Genomic DNA, 27,653 nt, shown 5'->3' with positions numbered 1-27,653 from the left:
ATGGCACGACTTCAGCGTGGAGTCCGCCGGACCCTGACTCGTGACCCGGGACAGATGGCTGTGTTTCTGGACACCCAAGGACGGCCGCCTCTGACGTGCGGATGCTCCTCAGAGCGAGCACTGGGCGAGGACTAAGCAGGCTGAGTCGGTCACCCGAAAGCTGCTGGTCCCCAGTGCCAGGCCCCGGGACTGCCAATGAATGTGGCAAAGAGGTCCCTGTCCCCGTGATGTTTCCATTTTAGTGGGGAGGGAATCAGCAAAGATGGGCTCGGAGTGACAAGGGACTGAAAGAGAAGTGAGGCCGGGATGGGCCGGGGAGCGAAGGCGCTGAGGGGAAGTGGGAGAGGGGCTGGCCGGGCGCTGGCACCCACCAGGGGCCCTGCCGCAGGAGCCGCTGGAGCTGGCAGGGGTGAGGGGGACATGGGCAAGTGTGTGTCTTAGGGGACTGGCAGGGAATTGGCTCAAGCAGCAGCCATTCCCAACTAGAAGCTGTTGAACAGCCCGGGCAGGGAACCAGTGCAGACTCGCTGCTGACAGCAGCCTCGGGGCGGGGGGGGGCAGTATGAGCCCAGGCTGAGCACCGCTTAGAACCCCTGGTCTTCGGGGCAGCAGACACAGCTGCGCTGGGGCCTTATCAGAAATGCAGAGTCCCAGGCCCTGCCCAACCCCCAAGTCTGCATTTTGAGAGAGCCCCCAAGGTGACCCTGATTCGGTGTTGGCTTGGGTCTCTCCGCCCCAGTGCCAGGTATCTCCAGGCTGCGAGCCCGCCTGTGTGCCCAAGTTAGCACCGATAATTATTTCAGAAATATTGTCCGTTTCCATTTTAATAAAGGAGCAGACTCCAGCAGGACTATATTGGATTTGATCTTGATCTAATAAAAATGCCAAGTTGCTCTGGATCCAGAAACCTCCTCCTTGCAATCCCCTCTGCTATTTCGAGGGCAGCAGTGGCAGCGATTCGTCTAGACAGAGCTCCCAAAAGCCACCTCTGTACCCAGTGAGTGACAGCCTCTCACCCAGTGCAGCCTTACAGACACACCTGGCGAAATCAGAGGCTTGTCTTGGGCATTGAACTTGACAACCGCAATCAGCTGCAAACCCCAGCTGCCCCTGAAGGGAAGATGCAGACACCTGGACCATAAGGCAGCACCCTCTCCTTAAATGCCACATCTGATGTGCTCCTGAGCTAGCTGGTGGCACGGCAGGGCCCCAGAGCAGTTTGCAAAAGCAAACTCTTTCCTCAGGAAAAAAAAAAAAAAAGGCAGAATCTCTATCACAGTAGCACGAGAAAAAAACAGCAAATTTGGAGCAGTTAAGATAACTGAAACTTGGTGTCACTGTTTATGAAAAAGTGGCTGCTCAGATGGGAACGAGTGGAGAAAATTGGAGGTTTAGAGCCAGTGATTGAGCACCTACTGTGTGCCATGCATTGCTCTAGGCTGTCAGGATACAGATGAGAACACAGCAAGACAGGGTGTCTGTTCTCATGGGGCCCGGTGGGGAGAGACAGCAAAACAAAAACCAAGTATGTAAATATAGAGGGCAGTTTCGGGGCAGGACGGACACCACAGCAAACAGAAAGGAAGGCGACAGGAGGGCAGCTGAGGAAGCTGGTGCCGCTCAGGGAAGCTTCTCTGAGGAAGCGGCCTTTTGGCCGAGACAAAGACGAGGCAAAGCCAGCCATTACAGGGAGTTTTAGAGCGAGAGCAGAGAGAACGGCAAGGGCAAAGGCCCTGTGGAGGCAATGTTTTGTATGTTTGAGAAAGAAACATACACCGTGTGGCTGGAGCAGCAGGCGGGGGTGGACAGTGAGAGGAGAGGAGGCCCAGGGTCCAGGGCCAGTGCAGGAACAGCCTCGGGCAGGGGGACAGGGGAGGACTGGTCTGCACGAAGGCTGGTGAGTCCTAGCTCCAGGGACAGAAGTTCTCAACAAAGCCAGTCTGCCTTTCAGCTCCTCAGATTTCCCGTTTGCACAAGAACAGTCCGCCTTCCTCCCCAGGGCTGTGCCAGCCATCCCAGGAGAGGGCTGGGAAGTGCTTAGTGAAGAAGTGCGCCAGGAAGTGTTTAATAACACAGGCTCCTTGTGCCCGAGAGCCAGCCCACCACAAAGTGGAGCAGCTTCTTGGTACAGAAACATTGCAAAACTGGCCCAGGCATTTCCAAAATATTTTTTTGGACAAAAATTCACTCGCAGCTAAGAGACTGCATTCTGGAGACGGCGCCGTCTCCCTGGACAGTCCCATCACGCTGCTCATCCAGCTGGGAGCTCTGTGAGGGTCAAGGCCACGGGGGCTGGGCCCTGTGTCCTCGAAGCTGCCCAGGCCCGGCAGGGGGGGTGTGCCCAGGGTTTGGCCTCTGGAGCCACACAGGCTGGGCGCAAACCCCAGCCCTGCCATTTCCTGTCACAGCTGCAACTTCCCCGGGCCTCACTTTCCCTGTCTGTAAAATGGGGCTGCATTCAGGATGAACGGAGTGGATCGATGTGAAGTCCTCAGAAGGACACACGAGGCTGAGACATTATCATCAGACCTGGTGGGACTTAATTCTTCTCAGTGGTTATTACCAAGGACATGTGTCACCAGCACAGGTGTAGAATTCTACCAGGTTGGATCACCCCTGGCTATGTACCCATCCCCACGCCTCCTCTGCCTGCACCCCCACCCTCACCCGGAGCCTACGAGGTGCCTCCACGGACCCCTGTGTAGCTCTGGCCACACCAAATAGCGGTGCTGGGCGGCTGCGAGGCCCTGGGTCATGCCTGCTTCTCCCCATGCTCCAGCATGGGGTCCCCCCAGGGAAGCATCTTTGGTAAAGGCTGGTGAATAAGTGAATGAATGAATGACTCTCACCGGCCACAGGCGCAGCTACCTTGGGATATTAACATGACCAGAGCTCTCACGCTGGCGTTGCAGCCCTCTTTTGGGCAGCGCCTCCCTGAGGTCTGACAGCAGGTGGGGTTTCTTTCTCCCTCATTCTATTAACTGAGCCCCCAGCGCCACCTCTGCTCGCTGGGAAACTCAGCCACCCCTGCTAGTCTGCACCCTGCCCACCCTCCCTGAAGGATCTCAGCAGTCCCTTGGTTTCAATCCTCTCCATTCCCTGCCACCCCTCAGACTCACGCAATGTGCCATTGTGCCCCACAAACCTGTCCCTCCACAGCACCCAAGGCGGACACGCTGCTGACCTCCAACTGCACCTGGGCTCGTCCCACCCACCGCCAGAAATTCATGCACCCGTCCCGCACAGCAGCCTCACACTGACCGGGCACAGCCCTGCCATGTCTGGGTGTGACTCAGTCGTGCGTGCTCAGCACTAACTGCCTGAGTCCCTCTCAGGACTGGTGCTGACCAGCCGGACAATGTGCCTTTCGCCACCACCTGCCTTCCTGGGCTTTGTCCCCCTGGTCTGCTCCTACTTGGGTTTTCTGAGGTCACCCAAACAAGCTACTGATCTCAGGGTAGGCTCCTGGCGCTCCTGCCTGAACCCTTAGCTCAGGACGTGCTTCTGGGGGAACCCAGACCAGGACACTGACAGTCCTTCCAGCAAAGCGTTCTGGAGCCCGCCCACTGTCGTGTCTGTTTTCTCTCCCGCCACCATCTCCTTCGGCAATGCCTTGCAAGCTTCTCTGCCGGCCTTGTCTTTCTCCCTAGGCCTCCCCCACATTACAGATGGAGGGCGGGATGGACGTGGACATGGAGGTGGGTAAATGTGTCAGTGACTGTGGACATGGAGGTGGGTAAATGTGTCAGTGACTATGAAGAGGTGGGCAAAAGTAGGTGTACGACCGTGAGTACATGAAGCACAGAGTGCAGATACAGACATGAGACATCCATGTAGATACGAACGCAGACAAACAATCCGGATAGTCTCTTCCCTGCTCAAAATGCCCGAGCTCCCCGATGCCCAGCCTCCTCTTCCCAGGGCTGCTCCTCCTCCCTGCGCCCCCCACCCCATGCCGGCTCCAGGCGGGCTGCTCCTGCTCCGGCCTTTGCCCTGCAGGCCCCTCTGCCTGAAGGCTGTTTGTTGCGCTGACCCCTCTCCTCCTCTAGGTCCCAGCCCCTCAGAGAGGCGGCCCTGACGGAGCCTCCCCTTTCCTCTTTATCATCACACATTCCCTCCTTAGCACCCGAGAGGGTCTTGTTTGTTCCTGGGTTCGTGCCTCACTTGGTTCTCTCTCCCCCTAGACCACCAGCCCCATGAGGCTGAGGGCCTGATCTGCTCTTGCTCACAGTGGTACGTCCAGCATGGAGTGGACGCTCAATGGCTATTTGTCGAAGGATACAAGAAGACATTTTGCACCGGCTGTTGACATAGCAAACACAGCTGATGCCTGCTTCATGTTCAGGAGATGAAACGGGGGCCAGGTTGGGGTGGGGCTGCGGGAACTGGGCTGGGGGCCGAGGGCGTCCGCAGCACCCCGACCCCGAGTCTCCTTGTTCTTAATTCCAGGGTTTACAGTTAGGGCCAGAATGGCTTCCCTGTCTTTCAGCCTCAGGCCTCAAGGACTTGGCTTTCTCTCCTCCAGCTTCCCAGCTGCCCCCAAACAAATTCCCAGCCTCTCTGCACCCAGGGCGTACTGTCTGCCCTGCAGGGGGTCGGAGGAGGCTTGGCCCAAGGCGGGGAGCTGGTGGCACTCGCAGTGCGCCAGGGGCTCTCAGCCTTTGTCCCTACTCTACACTTCCTGAGCCCCCGGCGGATTTCCGTTCCCCTCTGTTGTCCCCGAGGTGGGTGCTCCCCAGCTGCCTCCATAACCTGGTTCTTGACCCCCTCCTCCAGGAAGCCCTCCACCCTAGCACAGACACCAGTCGTGGAACCATGGCGTGTGAGTCCAGTGTCTACTCAAGTGTCACCTCTTGCTTGTCGGGCAGATCACCTTCTCGTCAGGTGCCTCCTACAGGGGAGGAGACCGGACTCCCCTCCCCTCTAGCCACCCCTCCTCCCGCGCTCCTCACCCACCTCCATCTTCTCCCTCTGGGTACAGCCACTTCTCAGTTTCCAGGATCACAGGATTTGGAGCCAGACAGACTGGGTGTAAATTTTCATTGTCTTAGCTTGGGTCTCCCCAGAAGCAGACTTTGGGGTAGGAATTCGAGAGTGGGAAGATCTTAAGGGGAGGCAGAGACTGAGCGGAGGGAAGGAAAGAGGCACAGGGAAGGAGGCGGCCGACCCAGGGAAGCTGCCACGCCGCGGGCAGCTGGCGAATCCTGCAGGCCCTCAGGGCGATCCGTTCCAGGGGCGAGGGAGCCCAGCCGCCTTCTGTGGTGCCGGAGGACGGGGGAGTCCACAGCACAGAGATGCGGACATGGGCGCAGGAAGACCCTAGAGCTCCCTGGGAGAGCCCAGAGGTGTGGGCTGGGCGCTGATGGCGCCTGCTCTGCCTGCTCTGCCCGGACTCGCCGAGCTGTGTGACCTTGGGCAAGTTTCTCCACCTCCCTGAGCCTGAATTTCCTCACCTGCAAACGGTGGGGTGTAGTTCTGTGGGGGTGGGGGTCAGCAAGGATATGACATCAGGCATGAAAAGCCCTTCATCTGGGGTCAGGTGGGGTGGGCAGGGAGCACCTGGTGGCCACTCAGCTGGCTCAACTGAGATTCTGTCATTTTAACTTGAACCTCACAGTGCCTTTCTTTCTCTGTCTGGAGCAAGGCCCTTCTCTCCTTGCGCCTCCCCTCTGCCTCTGGCCCAGAGAGTTGTTTGCTAAAGGGCGTCGCGCACAGTGAGGTGCACGGAGTCAACACGTTCCAAGCTGCCAGGGGCACCCACGGCTCGGACGCATCTTGCCCACTGCGGCCTCCCTGGCGTGTGAGTGCGGCACAGCTGCGGTTGCCCCTCTAGGCCCACGGCTGGCCCAGGCCCGGACTTGAGCCTCGGGTCACCGCCCACCTTTACGCACTCCCGCCTCCCTCCTGCTTGTTTAGGAACACACCCCCTCTGCAGGCCGCCGCTCGCAGAGGGCTCGCTACGCTACAACCCCAGCCTCAGTTTCCCCATCCATGGAGCGTGTTTGTGGGAGAAAGCAGGGCTTCCGGGGAGGTGCGCCTGCTTCTCCCCGGGCCGTTCCCCTGCAGACGCCCGCAGTCTGTGCGCAGGCCACTTACGGGCTGCGTGTCTCTCGTGGCGGCAGTCTAAGCGAAGGTCCTCTTCCTCGTTCCCATCCCCCTTCTCGATCCTGGAAAGAAAAGAACCCAAAGGCTGTGTAAGAGAGAGTGCAGGCTGAGCTGGCAGGGCACGGTTCGCAAAGCAGCTTTGGCCCTCTGCCCACGAGGCCCTCACCGCTGCCCTGTGAGCTGGAGGCCATTATTTCCGCTTTGTGGATGAAGAAATGGAGACATTGGAAGGTGATGTGACCAATAAGGTGCTATGTAGCTAATACACAGGAGGCAGACCCTGGATGCAAACCCACCCGCTGTGACAAAAAGATGTTCCATTATGTGCTAATGGCAAGTTACAAAAGAGTGTGTACAGTGTGATTTGTTTAAACAAGGATGCTCCGGATGCACAAAAGACTGTTTGGCTGAGTATATGCCAGGAGCCACACAGTGGCTAACTCGGGGTGATGAGAATATAGGGGTTAGATGTGGAACCTTTTTTGCAACTTCCCTGTTTTCTGATTTGGAGCAACGAACTTTCATTAGCTGTAGCAGTTGGCTTAACTAATTCAAATACTTCCTAAAGCCAGTTCTACGTACAAATGGAGCCCTGGGCTTCCCCCTTCTGGCAAAGTGCTATCTCCTGACAACAACTGTGAGAGTTTCCCCCATATCGCTTCCTTCTCCTCTGGCACCATCTCAAGATCGCCGCAGTTCCAGAGGGGCTGCCTCTTCTGGTGTGGCCGCGGTCGACAAGCCTCAAGCACAGGCTGACAGGGCCGGGGGAGGCGCTGCAGACTCTCAGACGTGGCCCCAGACCAGGACCCTCAAGCCCAGCTTGCTGATGACAGGCCCGAGTGGGCAGGGCCGAGTGGCCACCGTGCACTCACCCTCTGTGGCCCAGGCTGACGTGCACCGCCCTTAGAGGAACACGGTGTGTCCCCTGCGGTAGGAACCACGGGGACGTTGTATCTCCTGAGAGCAGAGAGCACTCCCAGCTCCGCCTCTGTGGCCACGCCCTGGCATCTTCCGCCTTCCTCTCTGCCTCCCACTCACCTTGCAGCTGCCCGAGACCTCCCTCCTCACGTCTCACCTTCAGTGCTTCCCCAAGACTCCCCAGGGCCCTCAGCGTGGTCTTCCCCTTCCCCCGCCTGCTCCGCCGCCACCCTCTCTGCTCGAGTGCAAGGGAGCCTCCGTCCTCTCCAAGCAAAGGCTCACCCCGCTCTCTGGGTCTTCCCAGCACCACCTGTCCCTAGAGGCTGGGGAGACATGGGGAGGTGAGCGAGCAATGGCAGAAATGGCCTTAGTGGGAGGGAGAGATATTCGTGAGTGCTGGCTGCCTCGGATTGCTCATTCATTCACTCAGTAGGAGTCTCCTGAGGTCCTGCTCTGTGTGGACAGAAATGTCCTCTTCAGTCTCTGTTCTCAGAGAGCTTTTCATCTAGTGGAAAGACAAGCTTGCATTTGAGTTAGGAAATGACAGGTGTTGACCAAAGGCCACCCGAGGATTGCCCATACTGTCCTCACCAGGGGACCAGGCCTGTGCTTCCCAGGGAGCAAACCCTGGACACCAGTCTTGGCTACAGACGCCTCTGAGGCCCGGGTGGCCCCCGCCCGCAGGACGATGGCGTAAGTGTGACGCTGTGGGAAGGTTCCGTGTGAGGGGGGATGTCCCCTTCTGTGTCCCTCTGCGGGAACATCTTTGCTATTTTCCTGATAGCACAGGTTTGTTTAGAAAAAATCCAACCCCATAAAGAGAGAAAAAGCCCCCCCCATAATTATACCTCTGTGGAGTAGAATGACCGCTGTGAGTAGTTCTGTGTCCATGTTTTCAGAATTAATACTTGTGCAAATAGCCTCAAATCAAATACACTGTTCTTGTAACCTGGTTTTTTTAAGTTACCCATAAATTTCCACATTTTTCCATACCAGTACCCATAAATCTCACCCACCTTTTTTCCTGCTAGTGGTTTGTGAAGAAAATAACCAATATTCAATACCCTGTTGATAGATGTTTAGGTGTTTTTGCCAGTTTTTTCACTGTTTAAGCGATGCCGTGTGCATGTCTAGCAAGGTGTTGAGCCCCCGTCCACAGGGGCTCCCAAGGCTGGGGTGTCGCAGTCCCCGAGCCACAGCTGGACTCAAACAGCTGGGCCAGGGGACAGAGCCCATCCTCAGCCCTGAGCGCCACCTGCCGGGTCACCTTGTGTCCAGTGCCGCAGAGTCTGTCGATACCACGTCCACCTGTACTCCACAGCCACACCCTAGAACCCATTCCCTGGCTGTCCCAGGCTCCGGGCTCTCCCAGCTTCTTATCTTGAGATCACCCTCCTCCAGGCCTCAAGCCCGAGCATCCCGGGCCTCTGCCGAGAGCCTCAGTCTGGGGGTAGAGGCCAGTGAGCCAAGGAGTTGACGTTTAACGCAAGAGCCAGCCCTGCCTGGCACAGCTGCTCCTCCTCCTGGTCGCCCAAACCTTACTTGGTTCAATAGTTAACACAGCAAGGGGCACCCACCAGTGAGTGGGGGTCCGCTCTGGGCCAGGCCTCGTGCTGCCCGTGGGGGCTGCAGGGACCCTGACTCAGAGAGGTCTCTGCCCTTGAGAAGCTCATGCCTGCTGCTCAGGTTAAGGCTGGAGGTCATTCAGGAGGTTGAATAAGGGTGGACTAACTGATCCAGCAAACTTTTCTGTAAAGGTGTAGATGGCAAGTGGGGGAGGCTTTGTGGACTCCATGGTCTCCGTCACAGCTACTCAACCACCCTCTTAGTTCCCAGCAGCCGCAAACAATATGCAAATAAGCGGGCGTGGCCCCCTTACAGCCGGTGGTGGCTGGATCGGCTTATGGGAGATAGTGGGCTAGTCTCTGGTCCAGCCCGGGGTTTTCAACTTGAAGGCCCCTGGGGGAGTCTTCCATTGCCCATGGTGGGGTGTGTGGCCAGGGCTGGGAGCCACTGGTGTCCCTCAGGACCTGCAGGGGCTCCGTAGGGGAGGGGCGCTGGAGCAATACGAAAGCCAGGCTACGCGCTCTCGCCTCCGGCGGGCCCCCTGCCTTCTGTGGCCCGCGCTGCCATTCTGGAAAGAGCGGACTCCTTGCACACACACGGCCCTCACCACCAGATTTGCCAGTGAAAGCGGCGGACCTGCAGGGTCAGCAGCCATCCCGTGAATGGCGAGGGCTGACGGCTCTCTGGGGAGGTCGCTGGGGGTCCCCAGGGTGCTGAGTTTTGTGTAGAAAGAAGAGGAACAACTGCAAATGTCACCAGGTGAAAATTGCCTTTGATTTGAACTGTAATTTCCTACAGAGCATGTTATGTGCTTTCTGAAGATAGGTGCTTTTTTAAACATGATGATTTGGGAAATTAGCCACACATTTAAATAAGTGCCTTGAATGGAGTGCTTGGGGTGAACCGTGCTCAGAAGGGGCAACAGGTGGGACCCCAGGTGCCTGCCCAGCTGGGCCGCCACCTGTCCAGGGTGGGGGCGTCTCCTCTGTGAGCTATTTGAGTCTGGCCATATCCCCATCATGTCCAGCCTTGATTTTTTCATCTGACAAATGGGTACAATAATGTGCCTGTCTCTTAGGGCCATTGTAAGACTAAGTGAGTTAGGAAACACTTTGGTGCCTCTGTTTATAGCTCTTAGAGCCCTGCTTGGCTCTTGCCACCACCTTCGGTGTCATCACAACGGCATCGCCACCTTCCTCATCTCTGGGCCTTTACGGTCTGACCCTCTGTGACCCCACCTCCTAGTTCCTGATGAGGAAGGATAATATTCTAACACATTAACCACTGCTTCCTCCGAGCCCTGCACGCCCCCTCCTCTACCCGTCATTTAGACCTGACCCACTTGGTGCCTGAGGGAGAAGGATGCTTTGGAAGAAACAGAAAAGGCTTCGAAGACGCGAACGCTGCTGGATTCCAGGCAGAGGGCGCCGGGAGGCCACAGCCCAGCCGCGGCCCCAGGGAGGCAGTCTCCGCTGCCTCTGCCGGGACCCAGAGAGCCAGAGCCGAGGCTCAGGTGAAATGACGCTGTGGGGCCAGGGAGCGGCATGGGCCCCAGGGAGAGGTGGCAATTTCCCGGGCACCGTCTCACCCTTCCAAGTGAGAGACAAATAAACTGGTAAACTGTTCACATCCTCGTCATTGCGGGTCTGTTCACACCCGCTCAGCCTGTGCTCCGCCCAGAGTCACCGCGGTCACCACCGTCTGCATCGCTATCGTCCCCACGTCGCAGGCGGGAAACGAAAGCCGAGAGCAGCTCTCACTTGCTGAGTTTACTGGTGTGCTGGCAGGTGCACGACCGGCTCTCCAGGTGGGGGAGAGCCCTGGGCGTGGCGTTGGTGGCCTTCTGCTGGGCGGCTGCTCCAGGCACGGCTGCTGCGAAGCTGCTGACTTGCAGCTGGCCGGCGGCAGGGCCGTGACGTGGACTCAGGTTTATCAGTCCCTACGTCCTGCAGATCCTGGCTGGCAGGGGGTCTCAGTCAGACGCCCTGGGCATGCCTGCGCGGCGAGGTCCTGGTGGGAAGGGGGCCAGCAGCTGTGCCAGCAGCTAGCGGGGCACGACGGCACTGCCACCCAGCGTTGCCCCAGGGACCCACAACCTCTGGCATTGGATGGAGGCTGGGTATTTGCTCTGTTTGAGAGAAGAAAAGGATGCAGGGGCTCCGAGGGGTTCGAGCGTTCGAGGGAGGGCCAGAACCAATGACTGGTCTCCCCAGGACCTGCACCCCTAATTCCAGGGCCGGATTGGCCACTGCAGCCGGGCCCGGCAAGGGCCCCACCAGGTCCCGTCTCTGGCAGCACGCTCTGCAGCCCCGGGCCCGGTCTGTGTGCTCCTCCCAGCCGGCCCTCTCACTGGCCCCAGGCCAGACGCCGCGCCCCCAGTCTGCGGGCCCTTCCTGGTGTGAGCTGACCGTCCACATGCCGTGTTTCTCCGATTCTGTAACGAGGGACCAGGTCTTCCTCCTTCACTTTCAATCTACCTTGGACCAGTTTTTAAATAAAATACAATAAAAATGAGTTACTAGAAAATGAAATTAAAAAAAAATAACGCACAAAAGGCAGACGTGGGTGTCCCAGCAGCACTGACTGGCTGGGAGAGTCTCCCGGCACTGGTCTCCATTTGTGCCCTCGCGTCGCTGTGGGTGTTTGTGAACGGACAACTTGTCTGGGGACCGCAGCAGGAACAGCATGGCCGGCAGTGCCCTCCGGTGCCCACCAGCCTCTGCTTCCACGCCCACTCCCTGGGGCCTGGCAGTGCTGCACCCGCTCTGTCCTCTGGCCTGAAGGCTCCCAAACTTGTCGGAGCCCACCGGCCATCTGAGCAGCTTGGTAAGTGCGGGTCCCCACTGGGCAGGTCTGGGGTGGGTGGGGCCTGAAATCCTGCGTTTGTAAGAGGCTCCCAGGCGAAGCCCCCGCAGTTGGACCCCGGACAACATTTGAGGAGCCAGGCCCTGGGGGGGCCTCGCTGGGCTCAGGCCCAGGTGTCCTCCCTCTCCTGGCTCAAGGCCGCTGCCCGGCAGACCCGGGCCTGCAGCGCGCTCCCCAGAGTCCCGGCCACAGATGGGCATCACTGAGGAGCCAGCAGCAGTGACAGCGGGGACGAGGCCGCCTGGAGCCCCTGAGCCAACGCTCTCCTGCCTGCCAGGACCCCTCGGCTGGCTGATATTCAGGGGAGACAGGGCTTGGCTGTCCTTCCTCACGTCCTCCCGTCCCTTTTCCGTGCTCTTCGCTCTCCATTCACAACTAATGGGGTAACCATGGGAGCTGGGCAGGGCCCTGCGTCTCCACGTGCCAGCCCTGATTTCTGGGGCCCGAGCTCCTGTGGGAGGAGGTGGCGGTTTCCACGGACCCCAGTAAGGAGCGCCGAGGCGCGGGTGTCCCGAGAAGTAAGTGCAGGCAGTGAGGGTGTAAACGGACGGGTGTGAGGGAGCTGCCATCGCTCGAGTCCCGGATGGAACACCGCAGGCGCAGCTGCGGGGACAGGGAAGGCGGGGATTTGCCGCGATCCGTGCACAGAAGAGAAAAGGTGGGTGGAAGGGGGTGTTGGCACCCAGACGGCCACAGGCAGCAGACTGAGGCTCCGCACCTCGCACCTGCCGGCACGAGACGGGGCAAATAAAGGGTTTTTTTAAAGGCTCTTTCTTCCTTTTCCCATTTTAGGAGTAATAGCATCACAATATAAACATTTGGGAAATGCAGAGAAGATAAAGCTACCCACAGTGTGAGCGCCCTCCCCTAATCTTTGTGTAGCTGACAGTTTTGTCTCCTGTTCTCAATATTCGGTTTTCAAAAGAAATGTCTAGATATTACCACCTTGAGATTATTTTCAGAACCACATGGGTCGGGGATTATTACCTAGAAAAACATTCACTAGCACTAGTGGAGACCCACCCCAAGCCCCACCCCCACCCTCCACAGCCTCCGGCAGGGTCCCCAGGACCCCAGCACGACGAGGAAACCTCCAGCCCTTCCCAACGGCTCCTTCCACAGCCCAGTCGTGGCTACAAGGAGAGCGAACGGTGAGCAAAGTGGCAGAGATGGGCGTGCCTAGGCGTGGCCGTGCTCCTGTGGCTGGGAAAAGGCTGTGCTGGCCAGGCTGCTGGCAGCCACCAAGCGGCCGAGGTCACCTTGGCCTGATTGACCGGCCAGGGAGGTGGCCCAGAATCCGAACCTGGACTCCGTATTCAAGGAAGGACCTGAAGGCCCAGCATCCAGGCAGGGCGTGGGGGCACTCCAGGCAGAGGTGGCAGGTCAGCAGCAACGTGGAGGCAGGAGAATGACCAGTCTGCAGAACTGCAGAGGTGCACAGGGGCGCCGTGTACAGCAGGAGCTGGGGCCCACTGTGCGGCTAGGCCATGGCAGTGCTTCGAAAGTGATGTCAAGGAGCTGGACCTTCGTTCTGGAGCCGCGGGAAGTCACCGCATTGATGGAAGCGGAAAGATGGGGCACTGGGGCCTGATCATATTAGCAGAGCGACTCGATAGCATTCTGGCTGCTGGGGGAGGACGGGGGAGGGGCAAAGTCAGAGGTGGGACTGATCACACCGGACGTCCGGCAGGATAAAGCAGGTGGAAACCAAGAGAAGTGAACTAACTATGGAAGTGTGCTGGGTTTGGGTGAGGTGGACATGGGGGTGTGAGGACCCACGAATGGCTGTCGGGTGCAAGCAGGAGCACCATGGAGAGAGGCACAGAAATAGGACTGGGTCTGGGGACACTGTCATGCCTGGGTCTTGGCCATGCCGATTCTCCTTGCCTTAGAGAATACAAAGCAGAGACGCCAGAGAGGCAGCTGGATTTCAAGTTGGTCATCTGGAGCGGAGTAAAAATGTGGGAATCCTGGCATGGCTGTGGCCAGCAAGGCTAAGGTCAAATGAGGAGAGAAAAGGGCCCATTCTGACCCTGGGATCTCTGACCCTGTGGCAGAACAGAGGATCTGGTGCAAGAGGCGCAGGGAGTCGGGCGAGTGTGGGGAGTCGGGGTGCTGGATGCTCCGTCAGGGGCGTGGGGGTGGCGGGCGGACTGCACAGGGTCCTGTCGTGAGTGGCAGAGGAAGTGGAGACTAGCCCTCCCCCTCCTGAAAGTTTCCTTACAACTCGCAGGGGAGCAGAGCTGGTGAGGACTGGAGCCTCTGCGCCCTGTCTGCACCAGCCTCAGCTGGCGAGGCCCGGCACCCAGGACGGGGGTTGGAGCGGGGACCTGTTCTGCCTTCTCGCATCCCAGCTGCTGCCAGCCCCCACCCCGACACACTGGGTGGATGAGCGAGATGAGAGGCCCAGGCCCGACTCCCAGGGCCTGGGATCACACCAACCCGCTCCGGTTGTCCTCAGTGCCCCGGTTTGCTCCCTTTCGGGGCCTGTGTTGAGAAGGCCTTCTCACACACACTGCCCACCCGGCCGGGAGCACTGAGCGTGTCTTTAAAAACCGGGATCGAGGGTCTCGTGTATGAAGTCGTGTCTCTGCTCTGACCCCAGGGCTGGCCCTCGGCCCTCTCCCCAGAGTCCCCTTCAGGAGACGCATCGTGAACACAGGGCCCTTTGCTGCACTCACCAGCCCCAAACCTGTCGGCCTCTGAGGGAGGTAGGCGCTCCCCTCCCAGCTTCTAGTCACCACGCAGGAACTGGGGCCCAGTGTGGCCAGACCCTCTGCTTTCTCCTCACAAGCCAGACACCTTGATGTTTTTTAACATGAAATCTCCTGATTCTTCAAACTCAGACAAAATTTAAGATTTTTTTAAGGACTTCTAGTCAAGATTGTGGTGTAGGCAGACATGGCTCACCTCTTTGCACAACCACATCCAAATCGCAACTAAAATACAGAACAGCCATCACTCAGAACCATCAGAAATCAAGCTGAATGGGAGTCTGACAACTGTGAAGTTGATTGAATGGGAATCTGACAACTACAAAATTGAAGAAACCACATCCATCTCGACTGGTAGGAAGGGCAGGGACACGGAATGGGCTGGTCACACACTCACATGTGATGGATAGAAGTTCAGGAGAGATTCTTGGGAGTGAGGAGTCCCAGCCCCACACCAGGCCCTGAGCCCAGGGTTCCAGTGCCAGGAAGGTAAATCTCCTAACTTCTGGTTGCAAAAACCAATGGGGATTGAGTGGGTGGAAGAAATTTCTGGAGCCCCAAGCAGTTCCTCTTAGAGAGCCCACACATAGACTCACTCCCTCTGAGCTCGGCACTGGGACAGCAGCTTGAAAGGCACCAGTGGCAGACAGGGAGGACCTGAAGGGTCTGCAGTCAAGGCGAGCAGAGGCCATTATCCCTTTCCTAAACCCTCCCCAACAGAGCTGGTAAGCTGGACCATATCTGAGACTCTAGCAATCCAGCTAACACTGTTTGGCCCACTTTGAAGATCCCTAGACACTGTGGTGCACCCAAATTATGGGTCTATTCAAGCTGCTTTTTCATATGAATGGCTGGTCTTGGCTCCTAAATCCTATCAAAGAAGCACCAGCTGGCTTCAGTGAGCTCCAGGCCCAGCACTAGCAGCATCCAACTTAGATTCACAGCTGGGCTTTGCCTGGGCATCTCCAAACCCAGCACAAGTAGCAGCCATCTCAGATTGCTTTATAACTTAGGCATGGTGGCCTCAGGCCAAAACACAGGTGGAGGCTGACCTTGGCCTACACCATCCAGGAAACTCAGGGGTCAGTGTACCCAGTGAACAGCTACCAATCATGTTGGAGTACCACCACCCTGCCTCTGCACAGCTGATCCTCCACAGAGGGCAGAGGTTGGTGGTCAGTGGTCACAACCAGTCATTGCAGCTCACTGACCTGGGTAAATCCCTCCCATTGATCTGCCAATAGCGACCAAGACTCGACTACAAGAGGAGGGTGTACTTAGCCCACAAGGTACACAAGGGTGCACCTTGAGTCTCAGCTTGGGTGATAGGGGAGGCTGTGCCACTGGACCCTACAGGACACCTACTACATTAGGGCACATTACTGAGACACAGAGTCAAAGCAGCTCTACCTAATACATAGAAAAAAACACAGGGAGGCTGCCTAAATGAGGAGACAGAGAAACATGGCCCAAATGAAAGAACAAACCAAAAGTCCAGAAAAAGAGCTAAATAAAATGGGTGTAAGCACTCTATCAGATGTAGAGTTCAAAACACTGTTTATAAGGATGCCCAAGGAACTCCGTGAGGACCTCAGCAGCATAAAAAAGATTCAGTCAGAAATGAAGGATACACTAATTGAAATAAAGAACTATTTACAGGGAAACAACAGTGAAGTGGATGAGGCCGAGGCCGAGAATGTAATCAATGATTTGGAACATAAGGAACCAAAACCAACAAGAGAATCAGAACAATAAGAAGAAAAAAGAATCCAAAAAATGAGTAAATATAAGCAGCCTCTGGGACAATTTCAAGAGGTCCAACATTCGCATTATAGAGGTACTAGAAGGAGAAGAGGAAGAGCAAGAAATTAGAACTTTATTTTAAAAAAACAGTGAAAGACCTGGCTGGCATAGCTCAGTGGATTGAGGGCGGGCCTGTGAACCACATGATCGTGGTTCGATTCCCAGTCAGGGCACATGCCTGGGTTGCAGGCCAGTTCACAGCAGGGGACTCATGAGAGGCAACCACACATTGATGTTTCTCTCTTTCTCTTTCTCTCTAAAGATAAATAAATAAAATCTGTAAAAAAAAAAAAACAAAACAAAACAACGAGAAAAATCTCAACTAAACAATCTAAAAAAAATTTAAAAATTAAAAAAAAAACAGTGAAAGAAAACTTCCTTAATTTGGTGAAGGAAATAGACATACAAGTCCAAGAAGTACAGAGAGTCCCAAACAAGATGGATGCAAAGAGGCCCACTCCAAGACACATCATAATCAAAATGCCAAAGGTTAAAGATAAAGAGAGAATCTTAAAAGCAGCAAAAGAAAAACAGTTAGTTACCTACAGGGGAGTTCCCATGAGACTGTCAGCTGATTTCTCAAAAAGAACTTTGCAGGCTAGAGAGGTTGGCAAGAAATATTAAAGTCATGAAAAGCAGAGACCTACAGCTAAGATTGTTCTACCCAGCAAAGCTATCACTTAGAGTCAAAGGGCATTCTAAATACAGTAAAGAGATTCTCAGACAAGGTAAAACTAAAGGGGTTCATTGTCACCAAACCATTATTATGTGAAATGTTAAAGAGACTCATTTAAGAAAAAGAAGTCTAAACCTATGAACAATAAAATGGCAAAAAAAATACATATCTATCAACAATTAAACCTAAAAAACAAACTAAGCAAACAAGGACAGGTACAGAATCACAGATATAGAGAGCGTTCTGATGGTTGCTCAAAGGGAGTGAGTTGTGGGGAACGGGTGAAGAGGTGAGGGGATTAAGAAGTAAAACTAGGTAGTCACCAAATAGCCATGGGGAGGTAAAGTACAGCACAGGAAATGGAGTAGCCAAAGGACTTGTATGTGTGGACCATGGACATGAATAAAGGTGGGGGGACTGCCTGAGGGAATAGGGTCTGCTGGGTAAAGGGGGAAAAATCAGGACAACGGTAATAGCATAATCAATAAAGTATAATAATAATTTTAAAAGAATTTTAAGAGCACCATGGGGTACAGACAAAGTACATCTCAGGTAGGATTCTCCGAGGGCCCCCAGTGTGCACATACACTGTGCCCTTTACCGGGCGGGCAGTGTGTCCTCCCCGGCACAGAGGGCGGTTTCTGGCTGGGACGGGGAGGAAGGGAGGATGCGGCCTTTGTGCATGAAACATAATTGTATCATCTCATGTAATCCTGACAACAACGCTTTGAGAAAAGACACCAGCCTTTATAACTTAGGGCAATTTTCCAGCCAGGAAAACTGAGGTCTGGAGAGGGGAAGCGACTCACCAGGGCACTCACAACCAGGGAACCACAGCAATCCCAGCCCTGGTCTATGTCCTCACACCTCCTCACGGAGGGGACGCAGACAGGGAAGGCCCCGAGCAGTGCTGGCTACAGAAGGCGCTGCACAGCTCGGCAGTGTCACTAGTAACATCATCATTATGAACAACGTATTGAGCCCTGGGGTTCCAGGGACCAGGACTGAGTGGAAACCATGAAGGACAAGCTCTCAAGGTTTGCACGTGGGAGGAGGGCGATGCAAGCAAGAAAGCAAATGAATTAACCAGGAAGTTCAGAGAAGTACATGCTGCACAGCAAGTGAAGTGCCCAGAATGGCCTGAGGGAGCTGCCCCCCTGCCCAGGCTTTTGCTCTCCACCCCCACTCCCTGCAGACTTCCCTCGGAGGTGGGGTGTGTGTTCAGTAAGGCCGAATTCCCCCCATCCCAGGAGTCCACCCCAACGGGCCTCATTTTCTTCCCCGCGTTGTTAAACCAGGTCTGTTCGAGGCCTTCATGAAAGCCCGGTCCGCAAATCCTTACCTTTCATTCAGCCTCCCCCAGGCCTCTCCTTCTGAGGCCCCATTAAGATGCCCTCCTTGGGGACAACACACAGGGTTTAATTCCAGGAGTTTCTTCTAGCAAGCGAGGCGGCTCATCAGGAGGGGTAGGCTCCCTTCACCCCAACCCCACGTGTGTGCACACTAGCCCCAGGCACGTGCACCCACGCACCTTTCTTCCACACACTGCCACATCCCAGAGCCCCTGGAAACCTCTCAGAATCTGCCCACCTGCTCCTCAGACCTCCAGTGGGCTCGCTCCTGCACAGAAAACTCAAACAGGACCCGGGTGGGGTGGGGCAGCGGCACCTCACCTGCCCTGCTGCTGGACCCCCTCAGTGTGGAGCAGAGACTGCCGATCAGTCCTGGGCAGCCACACATCACGGTGACTGACCCGGTTCAAATCCAAGCTCTTGAGCTTACCAGCTGTGTGACCTGGGGCAAGTCCCTTCACCTTTCTGTGCCTTGATTTTGCAACTGTAAAATGGGATACAATAACACCTGCTGCCTCGAAGAGGTGCTGAGGAATTAACATCCGGAGCATTTAGAGGAATGCTGGCACAGGGTGAGCACCGCAGAAGTGTCAGCTGTGGTTACCAATGTGACTATTGAAACCCTAATACCTAAAACACCATCTCTGCCTCGTCCTGGGCTAACCATTCCTGAGCTCTGCACTTTGCCTCAGTAGCAGAAGGGACGGGAATTCACACATACAAACCCTCTCCGTGTGCCCGGCACCACCGCACATCACCTGCCTTATCATGTTGGAGCCTTCCCAGCAGCCAGGAGCTCTGGCTGTCCCACTGCGGGTCGGAGGAGTCCCGCCCCAAGGGGCTGCCTGCCTGCCCCAAGTCACACAGCAGCAAAGCCGCAGCACTGGAAAACTCACTGAGACGGGGGCCTCCAAACCCCTGCTCTTTCTACAGCACCACTGTCCCCCACGGGCAGGAAAGACGGGCAGGTGGGACCGTGGGTCTCCTCCCCGTGTCCCTGGCTGTGGCTGGGGGATGCTGGCCCCTGAGGGACCCCAGCCCTGCTTCTGGGCCACCAGCAAACCCGTGCAGAGATCTGTGTGTTCCGAGCGTGTTGTAGGGAATACGCGCACACACACAAACACACACACACAACAGAGGAAAAGGGAAAGAAAAAATTAGAGCAGCCCAGTTAAGCTGAGATACCCTCCTCAGAGAAGAAAGGAAATAATTTGATGAACCTCTGCATAATGCTCCAGTTGTGAATGTGCAGACCCACATCTGGGACTGCATGCTGGGAGGCGCCCTCGCCCGCATCACGGGGACCATTCGAACTGGGGCACCGGCAAACAGCCGCTTCTTGGTGGGAAGCTATCTTGTTTTCTGCCTCAGCAAAACAAGGTTGCCCACGAATGTCCCACACTCTCCCATAGCCGAGGGGACAACTGGTGCAGTGTTTTTGGGACGATTTTAGACATCGGGCTGTTTATATGGCTTCTGTAAACATTTCCTGAGTGCCTGCCATGGGTCCCACGCTATACCAGTCATCTCCTCCTTCCTACTGAACATGCTGTGGCCGCGGCTGTGGGGGAGGCAGGCCCACGTGCCGGGTTAGCCCGACTGCCCTGGCACAGCTGACTGGCGCGGGTCTGAACCTGACCTGGGGCTTTGGCGTGGGAGTGTGGGGATGCTGAGTCTGCCTGACGACGCTGGGGATTGAGCTAAAAGGGCATGAGGTAGTCAGGGCTGAGGTCTCCGAAGAGAAGAATTCAGCTGATCACACAGGGAAAATCCAGCGAGCATCCATTAGGAACCTGGCCCAGTTCTAGGTGCTTAGAATACAGTGACAATACAGCAAAGCCCTTCTATCATGGAGCTCACAGTCTATAAACTATCAAACAGATAAATATATAGAATAATGTGACATTATACAGGGGCTATAAAAAAAGCAATGGGCTAAAGAGTGACTAGGACAGGGTGTTTGGGGGTGTGCAGATTTAGACCAAATGATTAAGGAAGACCTCACTGGGCAGAGACCCGAGTGAGCCAGCCGGGTGAGCATTTCAGCAGGAGTACAGCAGGTGCAAAGGGCCTGAGGTGGGTCCGAGCTTGCAGTGTTCAAGAAACAGTAAAGGAGGCCCACGTAGCAGAGGAGAGGCGATGGCATCAGAGAGAGGCCCCTGTGTGACTCCTGGGACCGAGACCCTTCCATGTGCCCCACGGCGAGTCCAACTCCTCAACACTGTGGGCAGTTTTTCTTGTCCTGTTGAGCGTGCCCGCCTCTCCGCCCCTACCCCGTCCCCCTACGTTCCCGGTGCCAGATGCCCCCTCACAGCCGCCCTCCCCCTCCTCCCCCTCTTCCTCCTCAGACTCGGTCCTGGGGACCTGTCACTTTTCTGCCACTGAAGGACATTACTGCACGTCCAGTTACTCCCCCAGAAGCTGACTGTGCGATCAGAATTTGGGTGAGGCAGTTTATTTGGGAGGTGGTCCCAGGAAATATGCTCACCACCTGCCTATCTGCCCTCCCGCCCACCCATCATCCATCCACTCACGCGTCCATGTGCCCGCCATCCATGCACGCGTGCTTCCGTCCTTCCACAAGCCCAGCGGTCCAGCCATCTAGTCACTGTTTATTGTCACCTCCTCTGTTCCCAGCTGGACTCTAAAACTCAGGGGGTCGGATTTGGCCCCTGACCTTGAGGAGTCCTCCTCTAGTAGCCGTTACCAGCCCCACAGCCGGGTCTTCTCGTCACTCAGTGCTGTGACAGACCCCAAGATGGAAACCTTGGTTCAGCCTTTCTATGTCCCTGTCTTGGTTCTCAGAAGACAGAGGTCAAACAACAAACACTCCACCTCCATTCCCTTCCTGGTTTCTCAGGCTCTGATTACCTAAGCTCAAGGCAGTCACAGGCCCCTTGAAACATTAACATGTCCCAGATATTCCAACATAGTGAAGTCCAAACCCTGCCTCACCCAACCTACCCCTTCCACCCCAAATCCACCCCCGCCCAGAACACTTCTGTTGGCAGCCAGAGGTGACCCCATGTGCACTGACCTCTCCCGGAAGTACTTGATGGCCTCAGGGTCTATGAAGGTCGGCTCCTCTCGGTAGCCCTGCTCAAAGACCTTGCGCTTGTGCCGGAACTCAATGACCGTCTTGGTGTAGGAGTTGAGCGTGGTGACAGAGGCTGCCATGCAGCAGGTAAAGGAGCCCCAGGCCAGGCTGCGGAAAGACCAGGAGAGAGGTGCCAGTGAGGGGGGGACAGGAAGCCCCACCCACCACACATCCATGCACCCTACATGGCGGCCTCTTCTGGGCCACACCTAAGCAGGTGTCGCTGTACAGAAGAACAAGACTTGGTCCCTGCGCCCCACATGGTGCAGTGTGGGAGACAGCATCATCTGTGCACTGTGATGCAGCTATGGCGGAGTTTATAATCAGGAGGCAGAAAGAGAGCGGCTCATTCCATCCAAAGGGGCTGAGACAGCAAGAACTCCCGCCCTACAACTGTGTTTGCCGGGTCTGGGAGGGTGAGGGAGGGTTGCCCGGGAGAAGGGCGTCCCAGGAAGAGGGCAGAGCGTGTGCAAAGGCATGGCGGCACCGGGAGTAGGAACAGTCCACTGCAGGAGACTTGGGGTGCTGGAGTAAGGGAATGCGAGGGGATTAGTGGAAGTTGGTGATGGGAATAGATGGGAAGCAGAACCTTAAAAGCTGATTTTCTGTGGCAGTTGTTACCTTTGCTCATGTGTGACCTTGGACAAGATGCCTAACCTCTCTGCCTCGTATTCCTCACATCCATTTTAGTGGGAGTAACAATAGCTCCACCTGGCAGGGTTGTTTCCGGGATTAAAGGAGATGAACAGAGCCCGGTACCCGGCCGGCATTCCAGAAAGGTTTGCTATCATTACTATCAGCACAATTTCTACCTGCTTCTGTCTGACTTGGTTTCCAAGCCCTCCCTCTGAGAGATTAAATTATAATGACCTTGGTGGTTCCACACTTCCTCCGAGCCCTGCTCGGGACTGCTGGCTGCGCTCCCCTAAGGTACGTGCTGAGCAACGGGCCGAGGACCAGCCTACCCACATCAGGGAAGAAGGGATGGGTGGCCTGGGGCCCCAGCCGGCCGGTGCCCACCCTAGAAACAGCCTCCCGCCTGATTCTTCTGAGCAAGACCGCATGGTAACATTTATACCCAGGGGTGCTGTGTTGAAACCAGAAAAATAGGGAATAAAATACGGACTGCCTTGAAGAGACTTGGCCTGGAGGAACAAGGAACTTAGAGCAGAAACCACTGAAGTTAAGAAAGAACATAGGGCGTGGAGAAGGCGGAACTACAAAACCAATGGGGCTGAACAAGGAGAGGACCACCTGTTCAAGTGTCTAGGTTAAAATTTTTCCATTACTCAAAACCCAGAAAGCTTAGGTCATGCTTGCTTGCTTGCGCCACCCGAGTAGCCAGTAGCTAACAGCCACATTTGCTTCTATACAATGCTTGCTTGCTCGCATCTATAAAAAGACTTAGCTGTAAGCGCTTAGGGCGGCTCTCATTTGCAGCTCTTATGAGCACCGTGTCTCTGGACACTCTGAGGGTCCGCCCCTGCGCAGGTTAAAACTTTGGCCAATTAAATAACATTTCTGAATCCTGAAAGTTTCTGACAATTTGTCTCTCGCGTTGGTGGATGCAACATGCTGGACCTGCCTTGCCCTACTCACACCTGGTCTGGTTTCTGAATTCCGGTTCCCCAGTCTCTGCCTTAGTGACTGGTTTCTTCCAAACGAAGGGCTCAGTTTTGTTGTTGCCAAACCTGCACCGCCCCTGAGCCCCCAGCCTCCCCCTCCACCAACCCGTAGGGTCTCTCAGCATCGCTGCCCCTGCGGTCCTGGGAGTGAGTGCAGTGCACTCCGCCCCTGCGGCTCGGCTTTGTCAGCCTCAGCGCACCCAGCGGGAAGCATGGGGAAGTGTGGGGACGCAGCCTTCCTCCCGGGGACCCCCAGTCATTAGCCATTGCTTGCTGCCCATCCCATTAAAAGAGTTCCCTGTTCTACGGTGATAAGGAGCTAATTCACCTGGATCTTCCAGAAGCTCTCACTATCTGCAACAGACAGCTGTGGGGGCGTCTGCCTGGCCCCTCTAAGAACCGCGGGTCCACCAGAGGGTCCGGTAGGTGACTCCACCCGCTGTTCATAGATGATTGGATAAGGGCTGAAGGTCTGACCAAGGCTAGTTTAATCGGATTATCCCTCCTCTGAGCAATGAAGTTCAAGATGCTAGTTCAGTCTGGGATGTCTGTTTGAGCTAGAGTGATGGAATTGAGAACCTGAGGACAGAGAATGGAGAAGCAGACTTTTTTCTGGGATTCCACGAGTACACGGGTTGGTTTTGCCAGACCTGCATCCCCTCCGTTAACGGACCACTCCTCCGCTCCTCTTGGACTTGTGGTTTGTTTGCATGGGGCTGACCTCACCCCCAGCCTCAAGGAGTGAGCACCTAGGCCTGGCCAATGGGAGTGTTGCTTCTCTTTGGCCACAGTGATTGGTTCAGGATGGGCACGTGACACCAAAGTTAGGCTAATGAGACTCAACCCCAGGACTTTTGCTGAAGTTATCAGGAAACAGGGCTCTCCTTTCATCCTGAGTGGGAACCAGGAGCCTCTGGGGACCGTGTTACCACCAGGGCAGCTGAGGGTGGAGCCGACTCAGGGGAAAGGAGCCCGATCCCCAAGCTGAAGCCATGACCCCTGGGCTTTCCTTTGTGAGAACCCAACTTCCTTTTTTGGAATTTTTTTCTTTAACCCAGTTTGAACTGGGTTTCTGTCATTGGCAATCAAAGTTCTTATACAATTACTTTCTATGAATTCTCTCTTTTTGCATGAGTTACTTCTACAGTGAATTTCTAGTCTCTACCACCAAGGATCTTACCTACGACCAGGTCCAACTCCAAGTCTGATGACCCAGAAACCTTGGGATTCTCTAACATGTTATTCCTTATTTTTAAATCAGACTTTTCATGTCAAGATAATTATAGATGCAAACGTTGTAAGAAATAATATAGAGAGACTCTGGTACCTCTACCCAGTTTCCCCCAATGGTGGCATCTGGCGAATGCACACAACCGGGACCCTGACCCTGGTGCAGTCAAGACACAGGACATTTTCATCCATCACCGCAGTGACCCCTCCAGTCGCCATTTATAGCCACACCCACTCTCCTCCCAACCTTTGGCAACCATTTTTAAAATTTTGTCATTTCAAGAATATTCTAGAAATGGAATCACACAGCATTCATGTTTGGGACTGGCTTGTTCACTCAAAATAATTCTCTGGATAGTTACTAAGCTGTGTGTATTAACGGCACATTCCTTTACATCGCCAAGTGGGGCTCCTACCAGCAATGTGTGCGTGCGTTCCTCCGCATCCTCGCCAGCACTTGGTGTTGTCGTTATTTTTCAGTTTTAGCTGTTCTGAGAGACACGTAGTGATATCCTGTTGTGGCTTTCACTGCATGTCCTTAGTGGCTAATGGTGCTGAGCATCATTTCATTGGCTTACATGCCGTGTGCTGTGCCGGACCAAATGTCTGCTCGTGCTGTGCGACCCTTTGCTGCTGCTGGCCTTTACTGCTGCAACCCAAGCGTTTCCATACCCCCGAGAGACTAGTCCTTTGTCAGATGTGTGGTTAGCGAGTATTTTATTTCAGTCTGTACCTTGTCTATTCAACTTGAAAAGGTCTTTCACAGAGCAAAAGTGTTTAATTTTGATGAGATCCAAGTTATCGATTTTATGATGCTTTTGATATCAAGTCCAAGAACTCTGTTTAAGGCTTGGATCCCAAAGATTTTCTCCTATTGTTTAAAATTTTTTTACAGATTTACATTGTATATTTAGATCCATGATTCTTCTTGAGTTAAAGTTTATGTAGGGTTGAAATTCAGATCAAGATTGATTTTTCCCTTTTTTTTTTTTTTTTTTTTTGCCTATGAATGTCTAATAGCTCCAGCACCATTTGTTGAAAAGGATCAACAAATGATCCTTTTCCTGGCTCCACTGAATGGATCTGCATCTTTGTCAAGAAGCAGTTGATCCTTGGTCAGTGTGGTTCAGTTGGTTCAAGCGTCGTCCTGTAACTGAAAGGTTGTGGGTTCAATTCCCAGTCAGGGCACCTGCCTCAGCTGTGGGTTTGATCACCGGTCAGGGTGGGCACTGACGGCAACCAATCAATATTTCTCTTACATCAATGTTTCTCTTTCTCTCTGTCCCTTCCTCTCTCTCTAAAATCAATGAAAAATGTCCCCAAGTGAGGATAAAATAATAATAAATTAAAACCCCCAGCTGGGCGTATTTGCGTGGGTCTGTTTCTGGGCTCTTCCTCCCCTTCCATTGATCTGGGCGGCTGCGCCTCCCCGGCATCGCGCAGTCTCAGTACCGTAGCTACGCAATAAGTCTTGGAACCGAGAACATTGATTTCTCCCACTTTATTCTTCTTTTTCAAATTGGTTTTTAGCCATTTCAGTTCCTTTGCCACTCCTAAGTTTTATAATAATTTTGTCTATATCTGTAAGAAATTTCCCTGACATTTCATAGGAATTGCATTAAATCTGTACACCAACGTGAGGAGAACCGATGTCTTCCCTGTAAACATGGTGCGCACAGATTTACACAGATCTTCGACTTCTTTCCCCGGCATTTTGTGTTCCAGCCTGCACATCCTGCGATGTTGGGTTAGATTCATGACTAAGTGTTTTGCTTTTTTCAGTGTAACTGGTATTGTATTTTTACTTTCACCCAACTGCTCATGGCTAGTTATAGAAATAAAATTGATTTCTGTGTTTTTATCTTGTGTCCTGAGACGGTGCTGAATTCATTTGTGAGGTCTAGGCATTTTTTACGTGGAGGCTGCCTGGAGATTCATGCATAGTCAGCCACGCCACCTACAAATAGGAAAAGTTGACCTCTTCGTTTAGAATCTCTAGGCCTTTTATTTACTCCTCATGCCTTATGGTACCAGCAAGAACCTCCAACGCCAGCTCCACGCAGTGTGCGTGCTGCCCAGAGTTAGCGAGAAGGCACAGTCTTTCGCCCATTGGGTATCATGCTAGTTGTACATGTTTAGGTAGGTGCTCTTTATCAAATTTTAAAAGGTCCCCTCTACTTTTAGTTTTCAGACAGTTGTGTTTAATCACGGATGGATGTTGAATTTTGTCCAATATTTTTTCGGCCTTGGTTGATACGACCATGGATTCTCCCTGTATGTCCCTTTGTAACCCGTCAGTAGCACAACGGCCGCAGGTACTTCCTCTGTGTGCGTTTAGAACGGCACCAGACTGCACTGTGGCCTGTGTTCCAAGCATCAAGGACGATTTAGAAAACACAAGGAAAAAGTAGCATTTTCTTTCTTGTTTCCTGCTGTTCCAAGATTGCTTCTTTTTCAAAGGTTTTTTTTTTTCTTTCTGTTCAGAGACTTTCCTTTAACCCTTCTTTTCGGGTAAGTCTGCTGGCAACACATTTTCTTAAGTTTTCTTTCATCTGAGAACGGCTAGATTTCCCCTCTGCCTTCTTTGGAGGGCATTTTTTCCAGAGACAGAATACTGAATCGACAGGCTTTTTCTCTCCGCACTTGAAACACGCCTGCCCCTCCCTCTAGCCAACCTTGTTTCCGCTGCAAAATCTATTGTCACTGAAACTGGCTGCCCCACAGCTGAGGTACTGTTTCTCTCTTGCTGCTTTCAATGTTGCTCTTCGCCTTTAGTCTTTAAAAGTTTGACCAAGATGTGTCTGGTATAGATTTCTTTGGGTTTATACTATTTGAAGATTCACTCTGCTTCTTAACTCTGTAGCTTTATGTCTTTTAGACAATTTGGGACGTTTTCAGCCATTATTCCTTTGAGTGTTTTCTTGTCCTCTCCTCTTCCTCCTCTCCTCTGGCACTCCACGGCTAAATCTTCTATTGCAGCCCCTGAGGTCTGGAGGTTCTTTTCATGGACCCAAGTGGACAGGTTTTGATTACTGCTGAGCGGGGGCGGGAGCTCCGGACCCTGTGGGCCTCTGTAGATACCACCCTGGATGGATGGAAGGGGCTGCTCTCCCAGTTGCCTCCAAGGCTCCCACAGGGAGTGATATGGCCTCATCGCCACTGGGCAGTGGTGAGAATCTGAAGTTTCCATTATTCCTCCAACGCCACCCAAATAGGGAGGGGGAGTGGCACCCATGCAAGGCATGGTTTGCAGACCTTGGGGCCAGAACACCTGCTGGGGTTTGCAGCTTGTGCTTTGGAGCCAGTGCAGTGACGGATGTGGGTGGTGGGCCTGGTTTTTGGAGCCAAGAGCGGAGTAGACACTGCTGGGAGGAAAGGGGAGGGTTGCCAGGGTTGGGGTGTGGCTGTCAACCACCCTCTATCCTCTCAGCAGGGCAGGGGGCGTTGGGTGAGCAGATTCAGAGGCACATGGAAGCCGTCCTGAAATCTGCCCCAGGGCGTGCTCAGTGGGAAGACTAACTGGTCACTGAGGGTGCGGCCCTAGTTCACCTGTGAGCCAGACTGGCACAGAATCACTGGGCAGAATACCAGAAATGGCCAGGCCACCCTTCATGCCCAAAAGCTGATGGGACCAGGAGCTGATGACAGCAGATTCTGGGACCCACTTCATCCATCCATGGCCAGCAGTGACCCTTGGGCAGC

General features: G+C 54.4%; 1 protein-coding gene across 2 annotated transcripts in view; it reads right to left on the bottom strand.

Annotated features, from left to right (window-relative positions):
* The window catches only part of GSG1L (GSG1 like), a 205,640-nt gene that overhangs the window by 11,899 nt on the left and 166,088 nt on the right, over positions 1 to 27,653 (bottom strand). For both annotated transcript variants that reach the window (XM_037140019.2, XM_053671470.1), the window contains exons 5-6: positions 21,037 to 21,204; positions 6,097 to 6,167 (exon numbers count right to left, since the gene is read on the bottom strand). In XM_037140019.2, the coding sequence (XP_036995914.2) occupies positions 6,097 to 6,167; positions 21,037 to 21,204 (239 nt within the window). The remainder of the gene's footprint in view (positions 1 to 6,096; positions 6,168 to 21,036; positions 21,205 to 27,653) is intronic.

The sequence above is a fragment of the Artibeus jamaicensis genome, unplaced genomic scaffold (assembly GCF_021234435.1).
Source record: "Artibeus jamaicensis isolate MK-2021 breed Jamaican fruit bat unplaced genomic scaffold, CSHL_Jam_final contig_700, whole genome shotgun sequence".
Lineage (NCBI taxonomy): Eukaryota > Metazoa > Chordata > Mammalia > Chiroptera > Phyllostomidae > Artibeus > Artibeus jamaicensis.
This window is presented reverse-complemented; position numbering and strand designations above follow the sequence as displayed.